This window comes from Oratosquilla oratoria, chromosome 5 (genome assembly GCF_046742065.1).
Source record: "Oratosquilla oratoria isolate Oo_2021 chromosome 5, ASM4674206v1, whole genome shotgun sequence".
Lineage (NCBI taxonomy): Eukaryota > Metazoa > Arthropoda > Malacostraca > Stomatopoda > Squillidae > Oratosquilla > Oratosquilla oratoria.
In genome coordinates, this window is record NC_134781.1 from 33,577,357 (window position 1) to 33,599,856 (window position 22,500).

At 46.6% G+C, this 22,500-nt stretch overlaps 1 protein-coding gene across 5 annotated transcripts in view; it reads right to left on the reverse strand.

Annotated features, from left to right (window-relative positions):
- The window catches only part of Cals (calsyntenin 1), a 569,423-nt gene that overhangs the window by 368,586 nt on the left and 178,337 nt on the right, over nucleotides 1-22,500 (reverse strand). For 4 of the 5 annotated variants that reach the window (XM_076185133.1, XM_076185132.1, XM_076185131.1 and 1 more), the window contains exon 2: nucleotides 11,570-11,611. The exons of the other annotated variant lie outside the window; for it this stretch is intronic. In XM_076185133.1, coding sequence (XP_076041248.1) covers nucleotides 11,570-11,611 — 42 coding nt within the window. The remainder of the gene's footprint in view (nucleotides 1-11,569; nucleotides 11,612-22,500) is intronic. 5 annotated transcript variants of the gene reach the window in all.

The following is a 22,500-nucleotide window of genomic DNA, read 5'->3' on the forward strand; positions in this document are numbered from 1 at the left end:
CTTTCGTCGAGGTCTCCTTCAGTATGCTTCCCTTTCTTCGAGCTGCCACAAGATTCCTCCTCTGAGCTATCATTTAGACCCGTTTCACACATATAGACTTTTCGCCGTGCGCCGTTTAAGACACGACGTCGTGATCTCAAATAACCATGGGAGTCTATGGAACGCTCTCACACGTAGTCATGTTCATGAAGCGTGAAAGCGTCTATAGACACCATGATTGAGAACGCGACGTCGTATCGTGGACGGCCCACGGCAAAAGTCGATACGTGTGAAACGAGCTTTATGGGTGTTACAGCCATGGAACGAATCGTGTTACGTTGAAATGTTACATGTGACGGCCACTGCGGGAAGTCGAGGCATTCGATGGCTACACGCGCGCCTGGGACACGCACAGGGTGCCGACCTGTGCCGTGATAATGGCGAGTGATTATCTATCGTTCTCTCTCTCTCTCCCACATTCTCCCTCTCTCTTCCTATCCTTTGTTTCTCATTCTCCTCTCTCTCTCTCTCATTCTCCCTCCCTACCAATATCTCTCATTCCGTTCCTTCACTCCTAATATAACTGTAGATGCACGGGCAACGTGTGTGTGTGTGTGTGTGTGTGTGTGTGTGTGTGTGTGTGTGTGTGTGTGTGTGTGTGTGTGTGTGTGTGTGCGTGCGTGTGTGTGTCAGCACAGTCTTGGATCACGTGTTGGGCTCGTGATCGACACCTATTTCCCTCCTGGATGAAAGCTTAGAGGTCATATGTGGCCCAATCTATAAATAATGCTATGACCTAACACACACACATACACATACACGCGCACAACTTGCGTGGTCGTGTGTTTGCATACATGCTTGCCTTGTATTCATGTTCCTCTCGTTACTGATGGTGCTGCAGTTGCTTGCAGGCGTGAGGGAATGTTTGCTTGCAATTATAAACCTGCGAGGAATAATGAATGTGATTTTTTACGATATTGAGAGGGATCGGAAGTAAACAATCTGTGGATTCAAACCTCTTTTGTTGTGTCTGTTGCTTGCATTTGTTCTCTCTCTCTCTCTCTTTCCTTCTCTCTTAAACAAGCAGACGTTGTTGCTTGCGTAGTTATGGATGTGTACAGGTATGCACACACACACACACACACAAAGAATCCCTAGAATCGCACTTGCTTTTAAATAATTAAAAACAAACTATATGTGAATTTGAACTCAAATAAGGAAAAAGGAGAACCGATGATATATGCAAGATGAAATCAGACACGCAGCATGTGCGCGCACACACACACACACACACACACACACACACACACACACACACACACACACACACTACAAAGTACGAGCAATACTGCCAGCTGTTGTTGTTGTTGTGCTACTTTAGTCTCTCTCCACTCGCTTAGTGCCATTGATGTTTAGCTTTGAGCAAGACAAGTTTGGCACCGGTAGTGAAGGGGGACTGAGGGAAGGGAGGGGAGGGGAGGGGAGGGGAGGGGAGGGAGGGGAGAGGGGGGTGAGAGTCAGAAACAGGAACAGGAGCAGGTTTCAGGTAACCGGCATTCAGGGAATCAGGGGCACAGTGCCAAAGTCTAGGGACACCGGGCTCAGAAAGGGACTAGGGGGCAGAATTCATGTGGGTCATAGAGACCGAGTTCACAGGTTAGGGGTTTTGGGCTCAGGGTTAAGCTGCTGGATTTAGGGCTCATGAATCGCGAGTCGTGGTTAAGGGTTCTTAGCCCTTAAGGGGGCCTACGTACCGACCTGCGTGTAGCCATCGAATGCCCCGACATCCCGCAGTGGCCGTCAACGTAGTAAATTGTAACACCCCCTAAGGCTCGTATCTAATTTTCGCCGTGCACTGTCCACGACACGACGTCGTGCTCTCAAATAACCGTGGGTGTCTATGAACGCTTTCACATGTCACGGCGAGTGAAAACATTCCACAGACACCTATGGTTATTTGAAAACACGACGTCGTGTCGTGGACGACACACGGCGAAAAGTCGATACGTGTGAAACGAGCGTAACTCCCTTTTAGTGTATCTGCCGCCGGACTATTCTATTCACCTCCGTGTTGACCCCTCATGGCTGGGGAGGTTTACGTAGAGAGGAATTTAATGAACTGTGTCTTTAGTTCAACTCGCCGGTGGTAGGGTTCGAACCGCCATCACCTCGACCTGCGCCGCAAGTAACGACGCCTTAATCAGCTCGGCCAGCGTGCTTCCCATTAGAAATACTAATAAGTAATAAACTATTTTTTCAACGCTCGTTATGGAACAATAGGTCACCCACCTACATTCAGTACGCATGCTAAATATAAATATGAATAAATAACTCAATTAATAAATGAAAGGTGAGGGTTGTGTATTCAACGCCATTGTTCAGTTGTCATAGTAAGAATAAAGAAATACATAAAATAAGAAGTATAAAACAAATAAAAAATTAACACAAACATAAAACAAGTATGCATTAATATATAAAATGAACACGCAAATAAAAATAAATCAATAAATATATAAATAAATCAAATAAAATGAAATAAAATAAGGGGACAGACTACGGCCTCGTTAAGGACTACCGTCTCCGGCGCTCTTCCTATTCCCCTGTAATAAGGTCGGAAGGCCCACCCACCCCTTTTCCGCCAGACTTTTTATGGATCAATAGGTCGCCAACCCCCCACCATAATAAGCCTGACACCGTAATGGGAAGACTTTACCCACCCATCCCCAGTCTTCCATGGGCCAAATGGTCTCTGCCGGTTTTCAATGCCGTTCCAGAGGATGGACGCACACGTGCAAAGAGGCAGTGGGGAAAATTATATTTTCGTTTATTTACACGTTTATTAATTTTCTCTTATCTTATTTTCTTTATCTTTTCAAATTTCTATGTTTTTGATCTATTTTATATATATTCATTTATCTTTATTTTTGGCCGGCCTTGTATAGACTAAATGGTCCTTCAATCCAATGGTGAAATTTCACAGGCGGGCAAGACCAGAGGGTCTCTTTCTCCGGGGTCTATACAGCCCAAAAGGTCTCTTACGCTTTGAAGAATCCTCAAAGTTTCACACAGAAGGCGTACGTTAGTCAAAGACCTTCATTTGGTTTAAGGACCACTTACACGCTCAAACGGTTTGTCAAACAAGTGTTTGAAGTGATGTTTGACCGTGTGAATGGAGTATACCATTCCAAATACCCCCATTCGCACGGTCAAACATAACTTCAATTTTTTTTTCTTTTATACAAACCGTTTGATCGTGTAAATGGCCTTTTAGAGACCAAACTGTCTCACTTCCTGAGATTCACGCGGAAGGCTTGTCACAGACCAAAAGGTCTCTCACGAAGAAAGACTGTGAGATATAAAAATATAAGAATGAAGATTTCAAGATACCCTAAGGCCTACACTAGGCAGTTCCATGTCCATTATCATCTATCATCCCCATCCATAAAGTTACCTAACCTTTTCTTAAACCAACCCATTATTTCACCGCTGACTACATGGTTATCAAGTCCACCCCATTCGTTAACCACTCTATTGGTAAACCAGTTCCTGCCTATTTCCATCTTAAAACCAAAATTGTCAAATTTAAAGCCAGGACAGCAAGTCCTGTCCTGCTGTCTTAATATGATGACCTTGTCTGCATCACCCTTGTTGAAGCCCTCGACTTCGGTCTCACGGGGAGGACGGGCAATGCGAGACTGTTGGCTGTCCTTGGGGTCTCCTCGTGAGGTCCTGGACGCCACGTGAGACCTATCGTCCTCGCCCTGGTCTTCTTGAGGGGGGGGGGGTCTTCAATCACCGCGGTCTCTCAGGGGAACCTACCTTGTCTCGACTTCCAACACAATCTGCACTCCACTTCTACACTCCCTCTCTCCTCCCCAGCCCAGGAATCCTTACGAGAGAGAGAGAGAGAGAGAGAGAGAGAGAGAGAGAGAGAGAGAGAGAGAGAGAGAGAAAGGAGAGAAGAGGGAAAGAGGAGAGAAGAGGGAAAGAGGAGAGAAGAGAGAGAGAGGGAGAGAGAGAGGTGAGAGGGAGAAAGAGAGAGGAGAGGGAGAAAAAGAGAGGAGAGGAGGAGAGAGAAAGGGGATAGAGAAAGAGAGAAAGAGAGAGAGAGAGAGAGAGAGAGAGAGCGGAGAGAAAGAGAAGAGAGTGGAGAGAAGAAAGAGAAAGAGGAGAGAAGAAACAAAAAGAGGAGAGAGAGATAAGAGAGAGAAGATAGCTTGAGAACAGTGAAAGAGAGAGAGAGAGATGAAGAGAGTGAGAGATGAGAGAGAGAAGTGAGAGAGTGAAATAGCCTCTTGTTTATTCTGGCTGCCTTCAGGCTATTTCAATCACCTCTGAGCCACACCCCCACCCACCCCGGTCCCTCGACAGACACCAAAGGTGCCGTTAACTTCATTCTTAACGGGTTTCCGTCCTCACCTCCCTTTCTAACCCTTTGTAGTTTAAACGACATAACTGAATCTCAGCCCCCCCTCCCCCCCTTCCATTACAACGTCCATCTCCACCAATAAGTACTCTTGCTTCTTGTTTACTTTCATCGTCTGTATCTCCGACAGTGACCCTTATATTCATCTCCATCACCACTATAATCACCACCAATTCCTCGTCCTCCTCTTAGCCAAACTCACACTCACGCAAGTGTCCCTTGGATAGGTCATACTTGTGCCGACTCAGATTACTCCTCTTCCTCCTCCTATTGGCGAACCTCACCTTCAAGCAAGTGTCACTTGGACAGGTCACTTGGGCTAACTCTATTTCCTTTCCCTCGTCCTCCTCCTCTTGGCCTAACTTACCCTCAGGCAAGTGTCACTTGGACGGGTCATACTTGGGCCAACTCAGATGACTGTCCCCACTCCTCCTCCCCCACCAACCCAGAGGTACTGGTGGCGGAGGGCAGAAGGGGGAGGAAGATTTACGAACACTCGCTCAGGAAATTTACGACTTCGAGGGCGACTACCGGCAACGCCAAGAACAACAGCAACAACGACGAGGACGACGACGGGGTCGTGGACGATGCGGACTTTGTCGGCCGCCATCGATGTGCCCACATACACACGCACACACACACAACCTTCGACCTTATCATCACTGATATGGCCCCAATCTCTTCCCTCTCTCGGTTGCAGCAAAAACATCATTCTGTGAACTTCGGGACGTAGCACCACTAAGCATAATATTATTCACTCAAATTGGAATGGTCCTAAAATTAAAACAAATTGTATAGTGTCAATGTATCTCTGCATCGTTGTTAATTCAATGAACCTATCATCATCATCATTATAATCACGCACGCACGCACACAAGCACACACACACACACACACGGCCTTGTGTAGTGGCATCGCGCTTGCATGGTAATTCAGTAATCTCAGTTCGAGTCCCTGCCCAGGATTGAATATCCAGCAGTGCAAGGCGGCAGCCTTCTCTGTTGGGCAAGGAGTGTGTGTGTGTGTGTGTGTGTGTGTGTGTGTGTGTGTGTGTGTGCGCATGCATGCGTGTGTGTGCCAATGTGTGTGTGTGTCAATATGTGTGCGTGTGCCAATGTGTGTGTGTGTGTGTGTGTGTGTGTGTGTGTGTGTGTGTGTGTGTTTATGTGTGTGTGTTTATGTGTGCGCGCGCGTGCATGCGTGTGCGTGTGTGTGTGTAAGGTCACCCGTGATCTAAAGACCACACACACACACGCGCGCGCGTACACACGTACACATGTGGAGGACCGCCCGTGAACCTCGTAGCCTAAGTTACTATGAAGAACTTTAATGAGCTGAATGATTAGGTGTTATTTTTCGACGTGCCCCCCCCCCCTCCAGCGCCTCTGACGACTTTTGCCCAGGACGCCGCCAACGCCGCCACCGGCACGACGAAGAAGGAAAAGTCACTTCGAACTCGAAAAAAGTCCTCTACGGCAGAAATGACATCATTAATCAAAGAAAAACGGGGATCTAAGAGGAGAGTGGGAGGGAGGGAGGGAGGGAGGGAGAGAGAGAGAGAGAGAGAGAGAGAGAGAGAGAGAGAGAGAGAGAGAGGGGGGACAAACAATTCGTATACAGTGTGTAAATATTACATACAATGTATATGTAAGGATTACACCCACAAAGTGTATGTGTAAATGTTACACACACGCACACACATTTCATCACTACCATAAAACAGGATCTCAAACTTAGCCTTTTATTCTTCACTCTATATTCATTTATCTATTTATTTGTTCATTTATCTATTAAGCGAATTAAAGAGTTGGAGGTTTCTCCATTGGCTTTGGGGAGCCGAGATTTTCCTACTTCGTCGGTGTCTGGGTAAGATTCCACCTACTTGCGTGGAAGGTTTACCAGAGAGATTTCTATTTTTCTAAATAATTAATATATCTATTTTACAATATTAATATTTATCATTATTATCATTGCTATTAATCATTTCATTATATTTATTATTAACTTTTACCATTTTTATATTATATTCATGTTCATTTTATTTTTTATTTATTTTTTGGCGCCCGTCATTGTATCTAACCCATTCAACTCCGATGACAAGATGTCTTGTCATTTGGTCAAATAAAACAAAAAATCATAAAACACCAAAATGTTTGATCAAACACCAGAAAAATATGACGTCAGTCCTCGCTTCGCTGCGAGCGAAGCGAGGATTGACGTCATATTTTTCTGGTGTTTGATCAAACATTTTGGTGTTTTATGATTTTTTGTTTTATTTGACCAAATGACAAGACATCTTGTCATCGGAGTTGAATGGGTTAAGTAGCCCGCAGCTTACACGGACAGACCAAACTATTTAAATCACCTATAGAAAACGTTTCTCGGACTGGAGTTAACGTTTTGACCCGTGTTACGTTCTTGACCCTTCCAAGGCGGTGATCGTTCTCGTGCGTTCTTTCGACTGCCGTCCGGTGATTTTATTCAGCTCTGGGCCTCGGGATAGAGAGAGGGTGGGAGAGAGAGAGAGAGAGAGAGAGAGAGAGAGAGAGAGAGAGAGGAAGAGAGAGGAGTCTTCTACCCCAGGGCTGGGGATTGGCTGTACTCCCCTCTCCTCCCCTCTCCCCTCCCCTCCCTTCACTCCCATTCTATTTCTATCTAAGATCCCAAGTGTGGGATTATGTTTCATTAAAGGAGGAGGTGAGTGAAGCGGTGGCGGAAAAGGTGGGTGAGGAATTGGAGGAAGAGGTGAGTAAGGAGGAGGAAGAGGCGAGTAAGGAGGAGGAAGAGGTGAGTGAGGAGGAGGAGGAGGAGGTGGGTGAGAAGGTGAGGGGTGAGGAGGAAGACGACGAGGGGAGAAGAGGAACTGGAGGAGAGAAAGGAATCTGGAGGAGGAAGAGGAGGAGGAGGAGGAGGAAAAGGATATAGTAGAGTAAGAAGAGAAGTAGGGGAGGACAGAGAAGATGCTTCTCGAAGACCAAAAGTGTGACTTGGTGACTCCTGATGACGCAATCGGGCCACCCACCAATCACGTGGGTCCACTGCCTGGCCAATGAGGGTCTCCTCCTCCTACTCCTCCTCCTCCTTTCAGGCTTCTCTATCTTTCCCAAGTCCCCCCATTCCAGGTGGATTCGCACTAAGCTTCCGCAGATGGTTCTGCAGCGCAGCACTCTCCATCTGGGTCTCGGTCGTCCTTGCTTACTCGCTCCTTTCCTTCGTGCACCCGTGACTCAAAAGACGAACTACTACCGCCCTCCCACCCCCATAAAAAAAAGGGGGGGCGCTTGATTTATACTGTGGGTAACAACTTTTCCGCACCCATCATACATGTCCACACCCGCCAACCCAGCCACAGTCCCATGAGGCAACGACGGGGCTGAAGCTCAAACATAAAAGCTATAGGGGGACTTTTAAAACAAAGGACCCGTGGACGTAGTTTATAGCTATTATCACTTTGAGCTTCTACATAAAGATGGAAGCGCTGGTAAACTACAACTTCATAACAATAGCAACAACCCTACCTAGACATGGGACCACAGAACAATTCAATATCAACTACCAGAATGGCCCATGACATGTGGAGAGAGTGGCACGGCACACCCCGGGAACCCTGGGTCCACCTCTCTAACCTTCTTCCATATCGTGATTAACTTAATCCTCTGGAGTCAAAAGACCAAATTTGGTCAATTGATGGATGCTGGTGTTGTTGGAGACAACTATACAAATACAAAAACACACACACAGATGTATGTGTGTTCACATGTACACATATGCACCAAACACTTCGAGGTTACGGTGGAGAATCTTCACTTTTTCCTTGCTTCCTCCTTGTCTTCTTCTTCTTCTTCTTGCTCCCTTCGGAGGATTACAACCACAGTCCCGATAAACTCACGTCGCCGCGCCTCCCCTGGGCACAAACAGGGTTAAACTCCGCCTGGAAGCCTCCGGGGACTATTTCCACGGGATGGGAGAGGAGGAGGAGGAGGAGGAGGAGGAACAAGGAGAAGGGGAAGAGGAAGAAGGGGAGAAGGAACAGGGAGAATGGGAAGAGGAAGAAGGAAGAAGAAGGAACAGGGAGAAGAGGAGGAAAAGTGGAGGAGGAAGTGGAGGAGGAGAAGGACGAGGCGGAGGAGGCGGAGGGAGAAGATGGGGAAGAATAAGAAGGGGAGGGAGAGGAACAGGGAGAAGAGGAGGATGAGGGGGAGGAAGAAGAAGAGGAGGACTAGGAGGAGGCAGAGGGAGACGGGGAAGACGAGGAACAGGGAGAAGAGGATAAGGAAGAGAGGAAGAAAGTGAAACGGAAGGGGAGAAGGATGAAGTGAAGGAAGAAGGGGAGGAAGAAGAGCAGGGAGAAGAGGATGAGAAAGAAAGGTAGGAGGAAATGGAGGAGGAGTGGAGGAAGCGACGGAAGACGAGGAGAAAGAAAAGAGTGAAGAGGAAGATGAAGGGGAAGATAAGGAGGATGAAAAAGGTTGTCGCTACAGGAGGAGGAGGAGGAGGAGGAGGAGGAGGAGGAGGATCAAGATGAGCAAGAGACGAAGCAAAAGGAGGAATAAGAGGAGGGGGAGGCGGAGAAGGAGGGAAAATCAGAGGAAGGTGGAGAGAGAAGAATTAGAGGACGAGGAAGAAGAGGAAGATGAGGCAGAGGAGGAAGATGAGGCAGAGGAGGAGGAGGAAGAATTGGAGGAAAAAGGTGGAGAAAGAGGAGCTGGAGGAGAAAGAGGTGGAGGAGGAGGAGGAGGAAAAGGAGCAAGAGGAGGATGGAGGATAGAGGAGGAGTAAGAAAAGTAGGCATTCTACACCATCCTTCACTCGCAGTCCATCACACAGAGCCCTAACCACCTCCCTAGCTCCCATTCCCATGATTGTCTTTCAGTATCGGTATCTACGTTGTTTCTGTAAACGAGGAGAAAGAAAAAAAGAAAGAAAAAAAATCGCGAAAATTGGACTCTACAAATTCTGCCCAGGCGCAGCGAGGAGGGGCTTAGCGTGTGACGTCACGTCGGCCTGGCCAATCACGAAATCAAAGACAATCTGAAAGCGACGTGACGTCATGTCGACTTGAATATTTTCCAACGAAAGTGGAGAGATTTTGTACACAGTAAACAATGCTGCCTACGTGTTGTTAAACAGATCATTTATCTCCAAACACTTTATAAGGTGGAAAAATACAACTGGGACTTATAACCTTGAGCACCTTTCAAAAGAATACAAGCGACCCTGATGTCGCACCAAACAATAAACACCAATAACACCGACATGAAAAAGAACATTAAGAACACCGAGAGCAAATGAGAACAAAGAATGAACATTAAAAAAACAGCAATTAAAAAAACGGGAAGACGACGTCCCAACTCCCTTGGGATCCATAGGGATGGTATAAAGTGAAGTACCACAGGGAGTGGGAAGGGAGGGGGAATTACCACTGAAGTACCACAGAGGATGGGCAATTAAACGAAACATGTATTACTTTGACCGAACACTATGTAACAGTTTGTCCTATGTATTAACATATATATACATATACATATATATATATATATATATATATATATATATATATGCATATGACAGCCGGTAAGACCTTAACATTTATTTCTGTGCCAGAAATGCTACTAATACTGTTTGTTGAAGCGGCCATTATTGTTATTTACGTTAAGTTACGTATTATTGTCGGCGTCCTTTTTTTTTTTTTTTTTGGGGGGGGGGGGGTGTGGGGCGCTTGCCTTCGGTAACTCAAAATATGAATATTGTTACGAAAAATGGCCATTTCTGTTGTTAACATCTGCTTGCGTGTTAACTCTTTAGTTAACATGTGAGTTAATTCAGATGCTAGTAATGTCTTATGAACGTTTCCCCGTGTCATATAATTGGCCTTCTCAATGCCCCCCGTGTGCACATTCATTCTGGCCGAAGGAACCACCTATCATCAGCCAAGGGGGTTAGTAGGACCTAGTGGTATGCCACTACAACATTGGACAAACGAAACATTAGTGTTTTGTTTCAGTAACACGAAGACGGAGGAGGATTCTTAGGACCCTCGTGGAGGAAAGTGAGATGGAGGAGGGAGAGAGGTGGAGGAATGGAGAGATGGCGGTGGGAGAGAGAAAGGTGGAGGAAGGGAGAGATAGAGGAGGGAGAAATTGAGGAGGGTGAGATGGAGAAGGATGAGATGGAGGATGGAGAGATGAAGTGAAAATATGGAGGAGGGAGAGATGGGGAGGCAGAGATGGAGGAGGGTGAGGTGAAGGAAGGAGAGATGGAATAAGGAGAGGTGGAGGAAGGGAGAGATTGAGAGATGGAGGAGGGTGAGATGGAGGAGGGAGACCTGGAAGAGGGAGGGAGAGATGGAGGAGAGAAGGAGAGATGGAGGATGGAAGGAGAGATGGAGGAGAGTGAGATGGAAGAGAGTGAGATGGAAGAGAGTGAGATGGAAGAGGGTGAGATGGGAAGGAGGGAAAGGCAGAAGAGGATTGGAGGTGGAAGCGTGGAGGTGAGGGGGAGGGAGGAAACGAGAGATGGAGGTGATAAGAAGAAACAGAAATGGAGGTGAAGGAAGGAGAGACAGTGGAAAATGGAGGTGTTGGTAAAAAGTGGAGGAAAAGATTGTGCAAGGGTGGAGATGGAGATGGAGGTGGAGATGGAGACGACAGGAAGTGGAGTGACCCATCTCCTCCACAATTCCGTCTCCTACCTGAGGATGAGATTTATTTATTTCATTTATTTATTATTTTGAGTTTCAGTGCCTTGATATCGAAGAACGTGGAAACACACACAAACAAGCAAAAAAATATACATATATATATATATATATATATATATACATATATATATATACACACATATATATATATATACATACATATATATATATATACATACATATATATATACATATATATATACATATATATATATACATACATATATATATATATACATATATATACATACATATATACATACATATATACATACATATATATACATACATACATATATATATATATACATACACATATATATATACATACACACATACATATATACATACATACATATATATATATATATATATATATATATATATATATATATATATATATATATATTATGACAACGAGAAGAGAAGGAAGTCCGACAAACTCTATTGGGTTCTTTTCTCACCTTGGTAGTCGTATTGTTCTATTTGAAATCCCTCGTACCCATCTGTAAAGATAATTATTTTATTGTGTAAAGATAATTATTGTGCGGGGGGTCGACCGTGAAGAAATGGGCCTCTTCAGCTCGCAAAAAGGGCGGAAGAATATTGACAGGCGGAGGGTGGGAGAGAGTTGGGAGACTGGTGGGAGAGAGGGAGAGAGGAGGGAGGGGGCAAGGGGAGTTGGAGGAGGGGAAATGGGGTAGAGGAATGGGAAGGAGAAAGGGGAGAGGAGAAAAAGGAATGGGGAGGAGAAAGAAGAATGGGGAAGAAAAAGAGGGGGGGAAAGGAGAAAAAGGTGGGGAGAAGAAAGAGGAGGTGGAGAAGAAAGGAGAAAGCGAGGAGGAGGGATGGAGCGTTTGCGCCCCCACATACCTCCCAGCCACGGCACTGGGGCAGGGTCTCTATATCCCAGGATGAAAGAAACAGGAACGTCAACACAAGGGCAGAAGATGGACGGGAGAAATCGGCTCACACATCGGCATCCCACGGAGGGGAGCCGCCTGGAGAAGACATGGGCAAACGTACTACGAGATCAGAAGTGGTGTAGGGGGGAGGGGGAGAGTTCCTTCTACACACAGGAACCGCCTGAAGGAGATATGGACAAACGTAGAAGGAGATCAGAAGGGTAAGGGGGAACGGGAGACGTCTTCGAGTATATCGAGGAGGATACTCGTTCTGGTTAACTTGGAAAATTGATTAAAATGATGATTATACTGACCATGATGGTGGTGGTGGTGGTGAGGTTTGGTGGTGGCGATATGTGGTGAGATGAAGTGGATGGTGAGGGCGAAGAGGTGTATTACCCGTCCTACCTCAACAATCTTTTCCTTTTTTATCTCGTTCTCATCTGTTCGTCATGTGTGCGTGCGTGCTTCCGTATGTATGTATGTGTGTGTAAGGTCACAGCACTACCCTGTAGCATGATACATGTATACTGTAACTTCTAGAGGCTTTCAATCTTCAAGACACGATGCATTGTATAGTTTGTAAATTGAATTTAAGAATGTTGTATATTGTATTGTTGTATACTATAATTTGGTCTATAAACTAAACTACGTGTGTAAAGTCACAGCATTACCCTGTAGCGTAACACGTGTGGTGCTACATGACTACGGTGCTAGAATGGACGTGTCAGAGCAGCGACCTAGCATGACCTGAATGGTCAGGCAGTCTGGAATGACCTCAAAGGATTAGAGAAACTGACCTGAGCTTGTCCGTGGGAAGCTATCTATAGTCTATGAATACCGAAAAGTAGCACAGGTAAGATTGTGAGTCTGACGGAGTGCACCGCCGAAATTTTGTTTTATCAAGAGTGGTTAACGAATAGTGCTTAGTAACCACGTAGTGAGCGCTGGATATATCGTTTTAAGGAGAAACTTAGGTAACTTTGTGGCTACGGATGAAAGGTGTTAATGGATATGGAACGGTCTAGTGTAGGCCTTATGGTCTTTTGCAGTCTCTTCCATTCTTAAGTTCTTTTGTTCTTAAGAGACTATTCAAGTTGGCACAAGGGAACAGACACTGCCGTGTCCACCTCATCACCGAGATGAACGAGAAGAGAAAATTCCACTTCATTCACAAGAGCACCCAAAACAATTAGTACAAGTTTTACAATGAAGCTTCCAAAGCCCAGGGTAGGGCTCGATCTCAGGTCTGAAGCATCGCAAGCCCTACTGGCTAACTACAACAAACCGTGTGTGTGTGTGTGTGTGTGTGTGTGTGTGTGTGTGTGTGTGTGTGTGTGTGTGTGTGTGTGTGTGTGTGTGTGTGTGTGTGTGTGTGTGTGTGTGTGTGTGTGTGTGTGTGTGTGCGCGCGCGTATGGACAGGAAATTGTGTTGGGGAATGGTGGGGGACGGGTGTCTTCCACCTTACCACCGAATTGTGAACGGTGGGCTCTTAACCCCCCCCCCCGCCATCCCACGAAGCCCCTCTAGCCTCCCCCCCCCCCCGGCAACCATCCAGACCGAATCTTTCTTTATCCCGGTGAAGAATACGTAGCTCAGAGCAAAGCTTACGGAGAAGAAGAAGAAGAAGAAGAAGAAGGAGGAGGAGGAGGAGGACGTGGAAGAGATGGAGGATTTGGAAGAAGAGGGGAAGTATAAGGAAGTGGGAATGGACGAGAACAATGGGGTAGGAGAAGGAAGAGAAGACGAGAAAGACGAATTAGAGAATGAAGAAAGAGGTGAAGACGAGGTGAAGCAGGAGGAAGAGGACGAAAAGGAGGACGAGGAGGAGGAGAGGGAGGATGGGGGGAGTAGGAGGATGAGGTGGTGGAGGAGGAGAGTGAAGACGATAAGGAGGAGGAAGGGGAGGAATAGGAGGGCGAGGAGGAGCAGAAGCAGGGGGGAAAGGAGGACGAGGATGAATGGGAGGAGGAGGAGGAGGAGGAGCACGAGGAGGAGGAGCAGGAGGAAGAGGAGGAGGAAGTGAAGGATGAAGAGGAAGAGGAGGTGAAGTTGACAGACGAGGAACAGGACGAGTATGAAAAAGACGATAAGGAGGAGGAAGGGGAAGAAGAGGAGGAGGAGGAGAGGGAGTAGTAGGAGGAATAGTAGGGAAAGAGAAGGATGGGGAGGAAGAGGAGAAGATGAAAGACGAGGAGTAGGACGAGCAGGAGGAAGACGATAAGGAGGAGGAAGACGATAAGGAGGAGAAAGGGGAGGAGGAAGGGGAGAAGGAAGAGGAGGAGAATCTGCTGGAAGCAGAAGCAGAAACTTAAATCGCTGCAGGAAGAGAACTCTGAACATCATCTTCACCACGAGGAGGTATAGGAAGAGGAAGAGAAGGAGGAGGACGAGATGGTCGAGGAAAAAGGAAGAGCCAAAAGAGGATGATGAGGCGGATGAGAACGAGGACAAGGAGGGCGAGGAGAAGGCCAAGGAAGAGAAGAAGACATGGAGGAAGAGAAAGGTAAGGAAGAGGAGCAGGACGAGGAGGAGAAAGACGGTGTGGACGAGGACGAGAAAGAAGAGGAGGAGGAAGGACGAGGAGGACGAGGAGGAAGAGGAGGAAAAGGAGAAGGTGGACGAAGAGAAAGGGGAGGAAGAGGAGAAGGTGGACGAAGAGGAAGAAGAGGACGGAAAGGTAGGAGGAGGAGGTCGAGAAAGAAGGAAGAAGAGGAAGAGGAGAAAGTGTACGAGGAAGAGGAGGACGAAGAGGACGAGATTGTAGGTTGGCCTCGGTAGCTAAAAGCAGGAAAACAAAAGGCCCATTGAGAACGACAACTTCTTCTCTTCCACCTTCTTCTCCTCCTCCTCCTCCACCTCCTTGAGGACGACCCGCCGAGAGAAGTACGACTCCGGAATCTTCCACACCGCCATTGGAGGTTTCTGGTGCTCAAGAAATTATTTAATTGATTTAATTTTGTCTTATATTGTTTGACAGGGTGACACTCCAAGGTGCCATGCTTGAGGGTGACCCATAAATAACAACAAAAATAACAACTTAAAAATATCTATCCCACCATCCCTTCTCCTACAAAAATCTTGTTTAAGGACTTCGTTTTGTTGAACGCCAAAATATTTCCTTCAAAGCTTAAGTGATTTTACGGAGGAGCTCTTGGTCTCTCTTCGGCTGAATGAAATCGCCTGGCGACAGACGGGCGGCCAACATCAAGTCCTTCTCCCGAGTACAAGTCTTTATCATATTCATTATTTTTCCAAAAGGAAATCAGACACTACATAATGGCTCCAATGACGTATATCGTAATACTTTAACACCGTGTGTCTGTGTGTGCAAAAGTTGTGTGTGTACACGCGCCGTGTCTGTATACGTTTGTCTAAGTGGGGTTAAGTTGTATGTGCGCGTGTGTGTGTACGCACGCTGTATGTATGCAGACAGCATGTGTTCAAATATACATAAACTCCAACGTCCCTTGGGTCAGCAGAGGTGAAGTTTGGGTCGTTTATTGCCTTCTTCCCCTCCTCCCCCCTCTTCCTCCACCTCCCCCCCCACACACACACAATCTTGCAAACGCCCAAGTTCTTACTTCAGGTCACTACAGGTAATGGTACTCGCTGAAGCCAAAAATACAAGACCTATTTCTCCTAAACTGGAAACAATTTCAATTTATATATATATATATATATATATATATATATATATATATATATATATATATATATATATATATATATATATATATATATATATATATATATATGGTTCAAGTTGGATCCATATGTGAATATGTAGCCAGGTATGATCACTGGAGCGTAAGAGACAGGACCCCACGAGGGTTGCTCCTTTCCTGTATATACACTACAATTAGGTAAATATATAAATACACATAAGTAAATACGCACATACGTACACACGCGCACAAACTTTACACGCACCCTCTCTCTCTCTCTCTCACACACACACACACAAATACACACGGAGCCATACACATAAATTACTCTTTCTGAGCCATTAAGACTACGTCACGCGTACAACAAACAGGTTCCCATAAGACACCTTCCTGCCCCTCCTTTCCCCACCCACCCCGGCAGAGGGAGAGCAACTCTTGCGGAAAGGGAACCGAACGAGTTTTATTTTCAACAGACCATTCCATTCACTTCCGGGGAGACCGTCAGCGTCTTTCCTTAGAGTGAGAGAGAGAGAGAAAAGGAGAGAGGGAGAGATTTTCCGCAGCTGAAGTAGTGAGGTGAAGAGGGGTTTGGTTACACACACACACACACACACACACACACACACACACACACACACACACACACATTCAAACACATACACTATATAGAAATAAAATTAGATTGAATTGAATTTGAAAAGAAGAAAAATTTTAATTAGATGATACACATTTGAGAAATGCACAGAATCAGGAAAGGAGGTCAGAATCATCATCCTTGGCCTTACATACATGTACAGCTTGGTTGGCACAAATGTGTACTATGCAATACTATTGACAAGAGGCGTGTGGGAGGAAAGCGTAGTATGGGAGTTGAGAAGTGTTTGAGCAGGGAGAGGAGAGGGAGGGAGAAAAGAGAAGGAGGGAAGGAGAGAAGGGAAGGAGAGGGATGGAGAAAGGGGAAGGAAGAACGAGTGAAGGGAGTGAAGGGAGGGAAAGGAGAGGAGGGGAATGAAGGGAGGGAAGGGAGAGGGGAATGAAGGGAAGGAAGGGAGAGGAAGGGAGGAGGGAGGAAAGGGAGAGGAGGGAAGAGAGAGGGAGGAAAGGGGAAGGAGGTAGGGTGGAAAGGGAGGGGAGGAAAGTGAGAGGACAGAGGGGACAGGTGGGAAGAAGAGAAGAGGATGAATAGAAGAGGGAGGGAGAAGAGAGCGAGGGAGAAGAGAGGGGGGAGAAGGGAGAGGAGAGAAGGGAGAGGAGAGGAGGGAAGGAAGAGGGAGGCAAGGAAGAGGATGGAAGTGAGACGAGTGAAAGAAAGAATGGGAGGGAGAGGAGGGACGGGAGGGAGAAGTGAAACGGGAGAGGGAGGGAAGTGGAGGGGAGAGGAGGGAGGGAAAGGAGGGAGAGACAGGGAGGGAAAGGAGAGGAGTGAGGGAGAGGGAGGGAAGGAAGAGGATGGATGGAGGGAGAGGAGGGAGGGGGACGAGGGAAGGAAGAGTGTAGGAACTGTGGTGCAGGACAGGCGTGAGTGGAGAAGTTGAATGCTTAGAAAGAGAGAACGGGAGAAGAATGAAGTACAAAGTTTCCGCTCCTAAGTTCGGGGGAATCTAGTCAAAGAAAACGGGCCGAGGGGAGGTTGGAAGAAACCTAGATTTTAGTTTTTGAGACCTCCCTCCTGCCCCCCCCCCCCCATTTTTTTTTTTTTGCGCGCGGGGGGGGGAGTACTAGATCACAGACTGGGAAATATACCACCCTTTAAAAACACTATATTCTTTGTAGAAGTTATTTTAAAGTGTGATGACCTCAACACACATACACCCACATCATCCCCCCATATATATATATATATATATATATATATATATATACACACACACATATATACATTATATATATACATATATATATACACACACACACATATATTAATATATATATATATAATTATATATATACATATATATATATACATATATACATATATATATACACATATATACATATATATATAAACATATAAATATATATATATATATATATATATATATATATATATATACACACATATATATACACACATATATAAACATTATACAGTATATATACATATACATATATATATATATATACACGAACGCTCGCAAGAGCTAAACTAATTAGAAGCCACATGCCCGTCAACAAACATATAAACGACAACAAATATGCAAAAGAATGAGAGCGAGCACGGGCGCGCGCGCACGCACGCTAGCGATTCCAATATGTCAGATGGGCAGACTACACGCAAGCAAGCAGAGCTTGTGACCTACCGAGTCACATGGCACCCTGCAAGCACGTATTTCATCGCTCCCTCTTTTAGAAGGGGGGGGGGTGTAGTGCCCTAGCGTTTAACTCACTCGATTGAAACCCTAAACCTCTTTCGCACAGAGAGAGAAGGGGAGAGGCAGAGAGAGAGAGAGAGAGAGAGAGAGAGAGAAAGACAGAAAGAGAAAGGGAACAAGGGAGAAAGAGAGAGACAGGGGCAGAGACAGAGACAGAGGGAGAGACAGAGAGAGAGAGAGAGAGAGGAGGGGAGAGAGAGAGAGAGAGAGAGAGAGAGAGAGAGGAGAGAGACAGAGAGAGAGAGAGAGAGAGGAGGGGAGAGAGAGAGAGAGGAGGGGGTAGAGAGAGACAGAACACCTTCCCCCCACACAGCACCGCCATCGTATATCACGCTGTGTGTCATCTGTTTAGTGTCGCGCGCTGGTTCTGACACGCGAGACTGACGCATGCGACACAGCTTCATGCGTCAGTACGTCACTCCTGACACGCCTCGGGTGCCTGGCTGACACAGCTGACACGGTCAGCTTGCTGACAAAGCGAGTGGACGAGGGAAGGACGCAAGAATGCCGCAATGGTTGTGCTGTCAGGGAATTGGAACCAAGGCATAGAACGGATACGGAATGGGGATGGAATAGATGTGGAGATAGGTACAGAGAGTAGAATCAGAAAAATACAGTAAATAAACAAAAAATTAATAAATAACATACAATAAAAATAACACAAACTTCCACATTTATCAGCATTTAATTTTGCACTGATTTATTCTTCGTTTTATTATATATATATATATATATATATATATATATATATATATATACATATATATATATGCAAAGTAGACCACTTGGAAAAAGGAACTAACGAAGCAGAGCACTTTCGTATATCACATCTTCAGTGCACTGGATGTAATATACGAAAGCGCTCTGCTTCGTTAGTTTATTTTTCCAAGTGGTCTACTTTGCATAAGTGAACACACGTACCCGTGTTCTTATTAGCATATATATATACACACATATATATTGTTCATGTACGATATATGAACAAAAACACTTTTCTCCTTTAAACTCAACAATTAAAACGAAGGGGTGAAATAATATCTGACGAACTCAAGAGTAATATACGAAGTAAGACGAAATATCAATAATAATAATAATAATAATAATAAAAGAAACACGGTGATAATGAAAAAAATCCGGAATTACACGTAGAGGTGGTCTGGACACGTGACGAGAATGGATGAGAGACAGAGAGAGGAGAGAGAGAGAGAGAGAGAGAGAGAGAGAGAGAGAGAGAGAGAGAGAGGAAGAACATTTGGTGAGAAGAGAAGAACACATTTTGGACGAGGCAAAGGAATTTTATTTAGACTAGATTGGATTGGAGACTTGTGGTGCATTGCTCCTCGCAGGTCGACGACCCCCACCCTGACACCAAGAAGACACGATGGTAAAAATTTAGTAATATATTTATTTCAGGTGTGAGCGAAGTAGGTTTGTCAATCTCTGAAATATATATATATATATATATAATATATATATATATATATACATATATATATATGTATATATGTGTGTACGTGTGTGTGCGGCAGAGGGGTAACGGCAGTTCAAAACCATGAACCCAGCGAGTTGGACCAAGGGTATGATTTATCAAGTTCCACGTTACAAAGTCCTGTGCAAGGGTTACCGTTCTAGCCTCCTTACAGGGGGCTTTTCGTGACGTTAAACCAAAGCATATATTTTGCCAATGTGCTAGTTGTAATGGAGCAATGGCAGGGGCAATAAGGGGCAATGGGGGTAGGTCACGTGCCTGGGGCATTCTCGGGGCAACGCCTAAAGACGTGGAGTAACCGATGGGGGCAATGACATGGGGAATGGGGGCAACAGAAATTTCTGTAAAAATAATGGGGGGAGAGAGGGGGGGGGTCGAGGTACAACGCGAACAAGTAGGATGTGTTATCAACAAGATACGGGGGTCGAGAGGATGGGGGTTGAGGGAAGAAGGGGGAGAAGGGGGTCGGTGAACGAGTTTTGGGGGGTAAAATACGATAGGTGTAGGTGAATAGGGGGAGGGGAGAGGAAGGCTGGGGGGCAAGAAACAAGGAAAAGAAAGGGGGGAGAAGGGGAGTGGCAAACAGAGACAAGAAGTTGGGGGAAGGCTATCAGGGGGGAATGCAGTCAGGATGGAGAGAAAAAAGTTTGTGGGGGTGAGTGTCTGTTGGTTGTGGGAGTAAGTGTGGGGGTGAGAGTGTGAGGGGTGAGTTTGGAGGTTGGGGTGGGGGATGAGAGTGCGGGGGTGAGTGTGTACGGGTAAGAATATAGGGAATTAAAATGTAGGGGTGAGAGTCTGGGGGTGTGTGTGGTGGGATGAGTGTGGGGGTGCGTGTGGTGGGATGAGTGTGGGGGTGCGTGTGGGGTAATTGTGGGGTGTTGGGGTGCGTGTGGGGAGCATGTGTGTGTGTGTGTGGGGAGCATGTGTGTGTGTGTGTGGGGGGGGGAGTATGTAGGGGGTGCCCAACCCCGGCCCAAAGAACTGGCAGTTGTGCAGCTGGTCGAGTCCCCCCCCCCCCGGTTCCGGACTCCTCCTGCTCCCTCCTGGGTGTGCGACACACACACAGTGGCCATAAGACGCACGCAAGGTGGCCTCTGACGGTAACGGCGAAGGCGCCATCGACCGCACGTGTGCCAAGCCACCATCGCTGGAGGAGGGGGAGGGGGAGGGGGAAGGTGGTGGTGGTGGTGGCGAAGGAGAAGGGAAGGGGGAAGGGAGGAAGGTGGTAGTGGTTAAGGGAAGGAGAGGGAAAGGGGAGAGAGGAGGGAAGAAGGAGGGAGGAGGGAAGAGGGAGGATGGAAGAGGGAGGAGGGAGGAGGGAGGAGGGAAGAGGGAGGATGGAAGAGGCAGGAGGGGAGGAAGGAGGGAGGAGACAGGATGGGACGGAGGAGGGGGAAGAAGGAAGGAGGCAGGAGGGGAGGTAGGAGCAGGAGGGAAGGGAGGGGCAGGAGGAGGAGGAGGAGGCAGGAAGGGAAGATAGTAAATAGGGAAGAAAGGAAAGTGGGAAGGGAGTGAGGATGGGAAGATGAGAGAGAGGGAGGGAGGGAGGGAGGGAAGGAGGGAAAACAGGATGGTGGAGAGGACAGGAGGGAGAGAAGGAAGGAAAGATGGAAAAATTAAGACAAGAAAGAAGGACAGAGGGATGAAAGAAGAAAGGGAGGAAATAAAGAAGGAAGGAAAGAAGGAAGACGGAAGATGGAATGAATGAAGGAAATAAAGAAGAAAGGAGGGAGGAAGGAGGAGGGAGGAAGGAGGAGGGAGGAAGGAGGAAGGAGAAAGGATGGGCTTTGGGCACAGTGCATAGGAGAGTATGAGGGAGGAGGGAGGGAAGGAGGGAGGGAGAAAATGAAGAAAATGGGGTGAGAGAGAGGCACCGAAGCGTTGGAGTGTTGGAGAGAATAAGCAGAAGGGAAAGGAACGAGAAGAATAAGGAGAAGAAAGAAAATAGAAAATGGGAGACAGAAATGAAGAACGAAAACAAGAGGGAAGTGGGCAGAGAGAGAAAGAGATAGGGAGAGAGGGAGAAGTGGGGAAGGAAAGCAAGAGAGATAATAGAAATATGGGGAAGGAGGGAGGAGGAAAAGGGGGTAAGGGGTGAAGAAGGGGGAGAAGGTGAGGGGGAATTGAGGGAGATGGGGAGGGGGAGGGGGAGGGGCAGTGAGAGAGAGGGAAGAAGAGAGAGAGAGAGAGGGAGGGCGGTAGGAAAAGATAAAGCGAGGGAGGGAGGGAGGGAAAAAGAGGGAGGGAGGGAGGGGGGGGGTGGGGTCAGTGTTCCAGGGGTGTTCCTGATTCAGAGGTTCCGGGTGGCCTATTACTATTCCAGGTGGGCCTTCAGGGCCCAGACAGAAACGAAGTTCTTGGGCTTCGGATCGTAAACGCGTTCCGGGTGGGCGGGCCTTCCCATGTTCCGGTTCCGGGCTGTGATTGCTACCTCGACACCGTGGACAGTCGTAAATCCGGGACAATGGTTGGGGGCAATGGGCCACAATCATGACTAATTTCGGCCAATTTTGGCCATTGTGCCCCACCCCATCCCCCAAAAAAATCGTCTGGCACCAAGCAGTGGCAAGTCTACACACACACACACACACACACACATACACACACATTTGCACCTTATTCTTTCACGTACATACACATAACATTCCATATGCATATACACAAAACACATAGGTAGACTATACAATCACATATAGAACGTACAGACACAAGACATACGAAGCCCAACACACATAGAGCCATAAAAACGTAGACACAGTCACGTACCCCTACAAAGCCACCGAAACTATTATAGACATTATATAAATATACACGCGCGCACGTGTGTGCGCGTGTGTGTGAGAGACAGCGCACACATGTGCGTTCGTGAGTCATGAACTTCGATCAGGACACACACACACACACATAGACACACACACACACACAGAGAGAGAGAGAGAGAGAGAGAGAGAGAGAGAGAG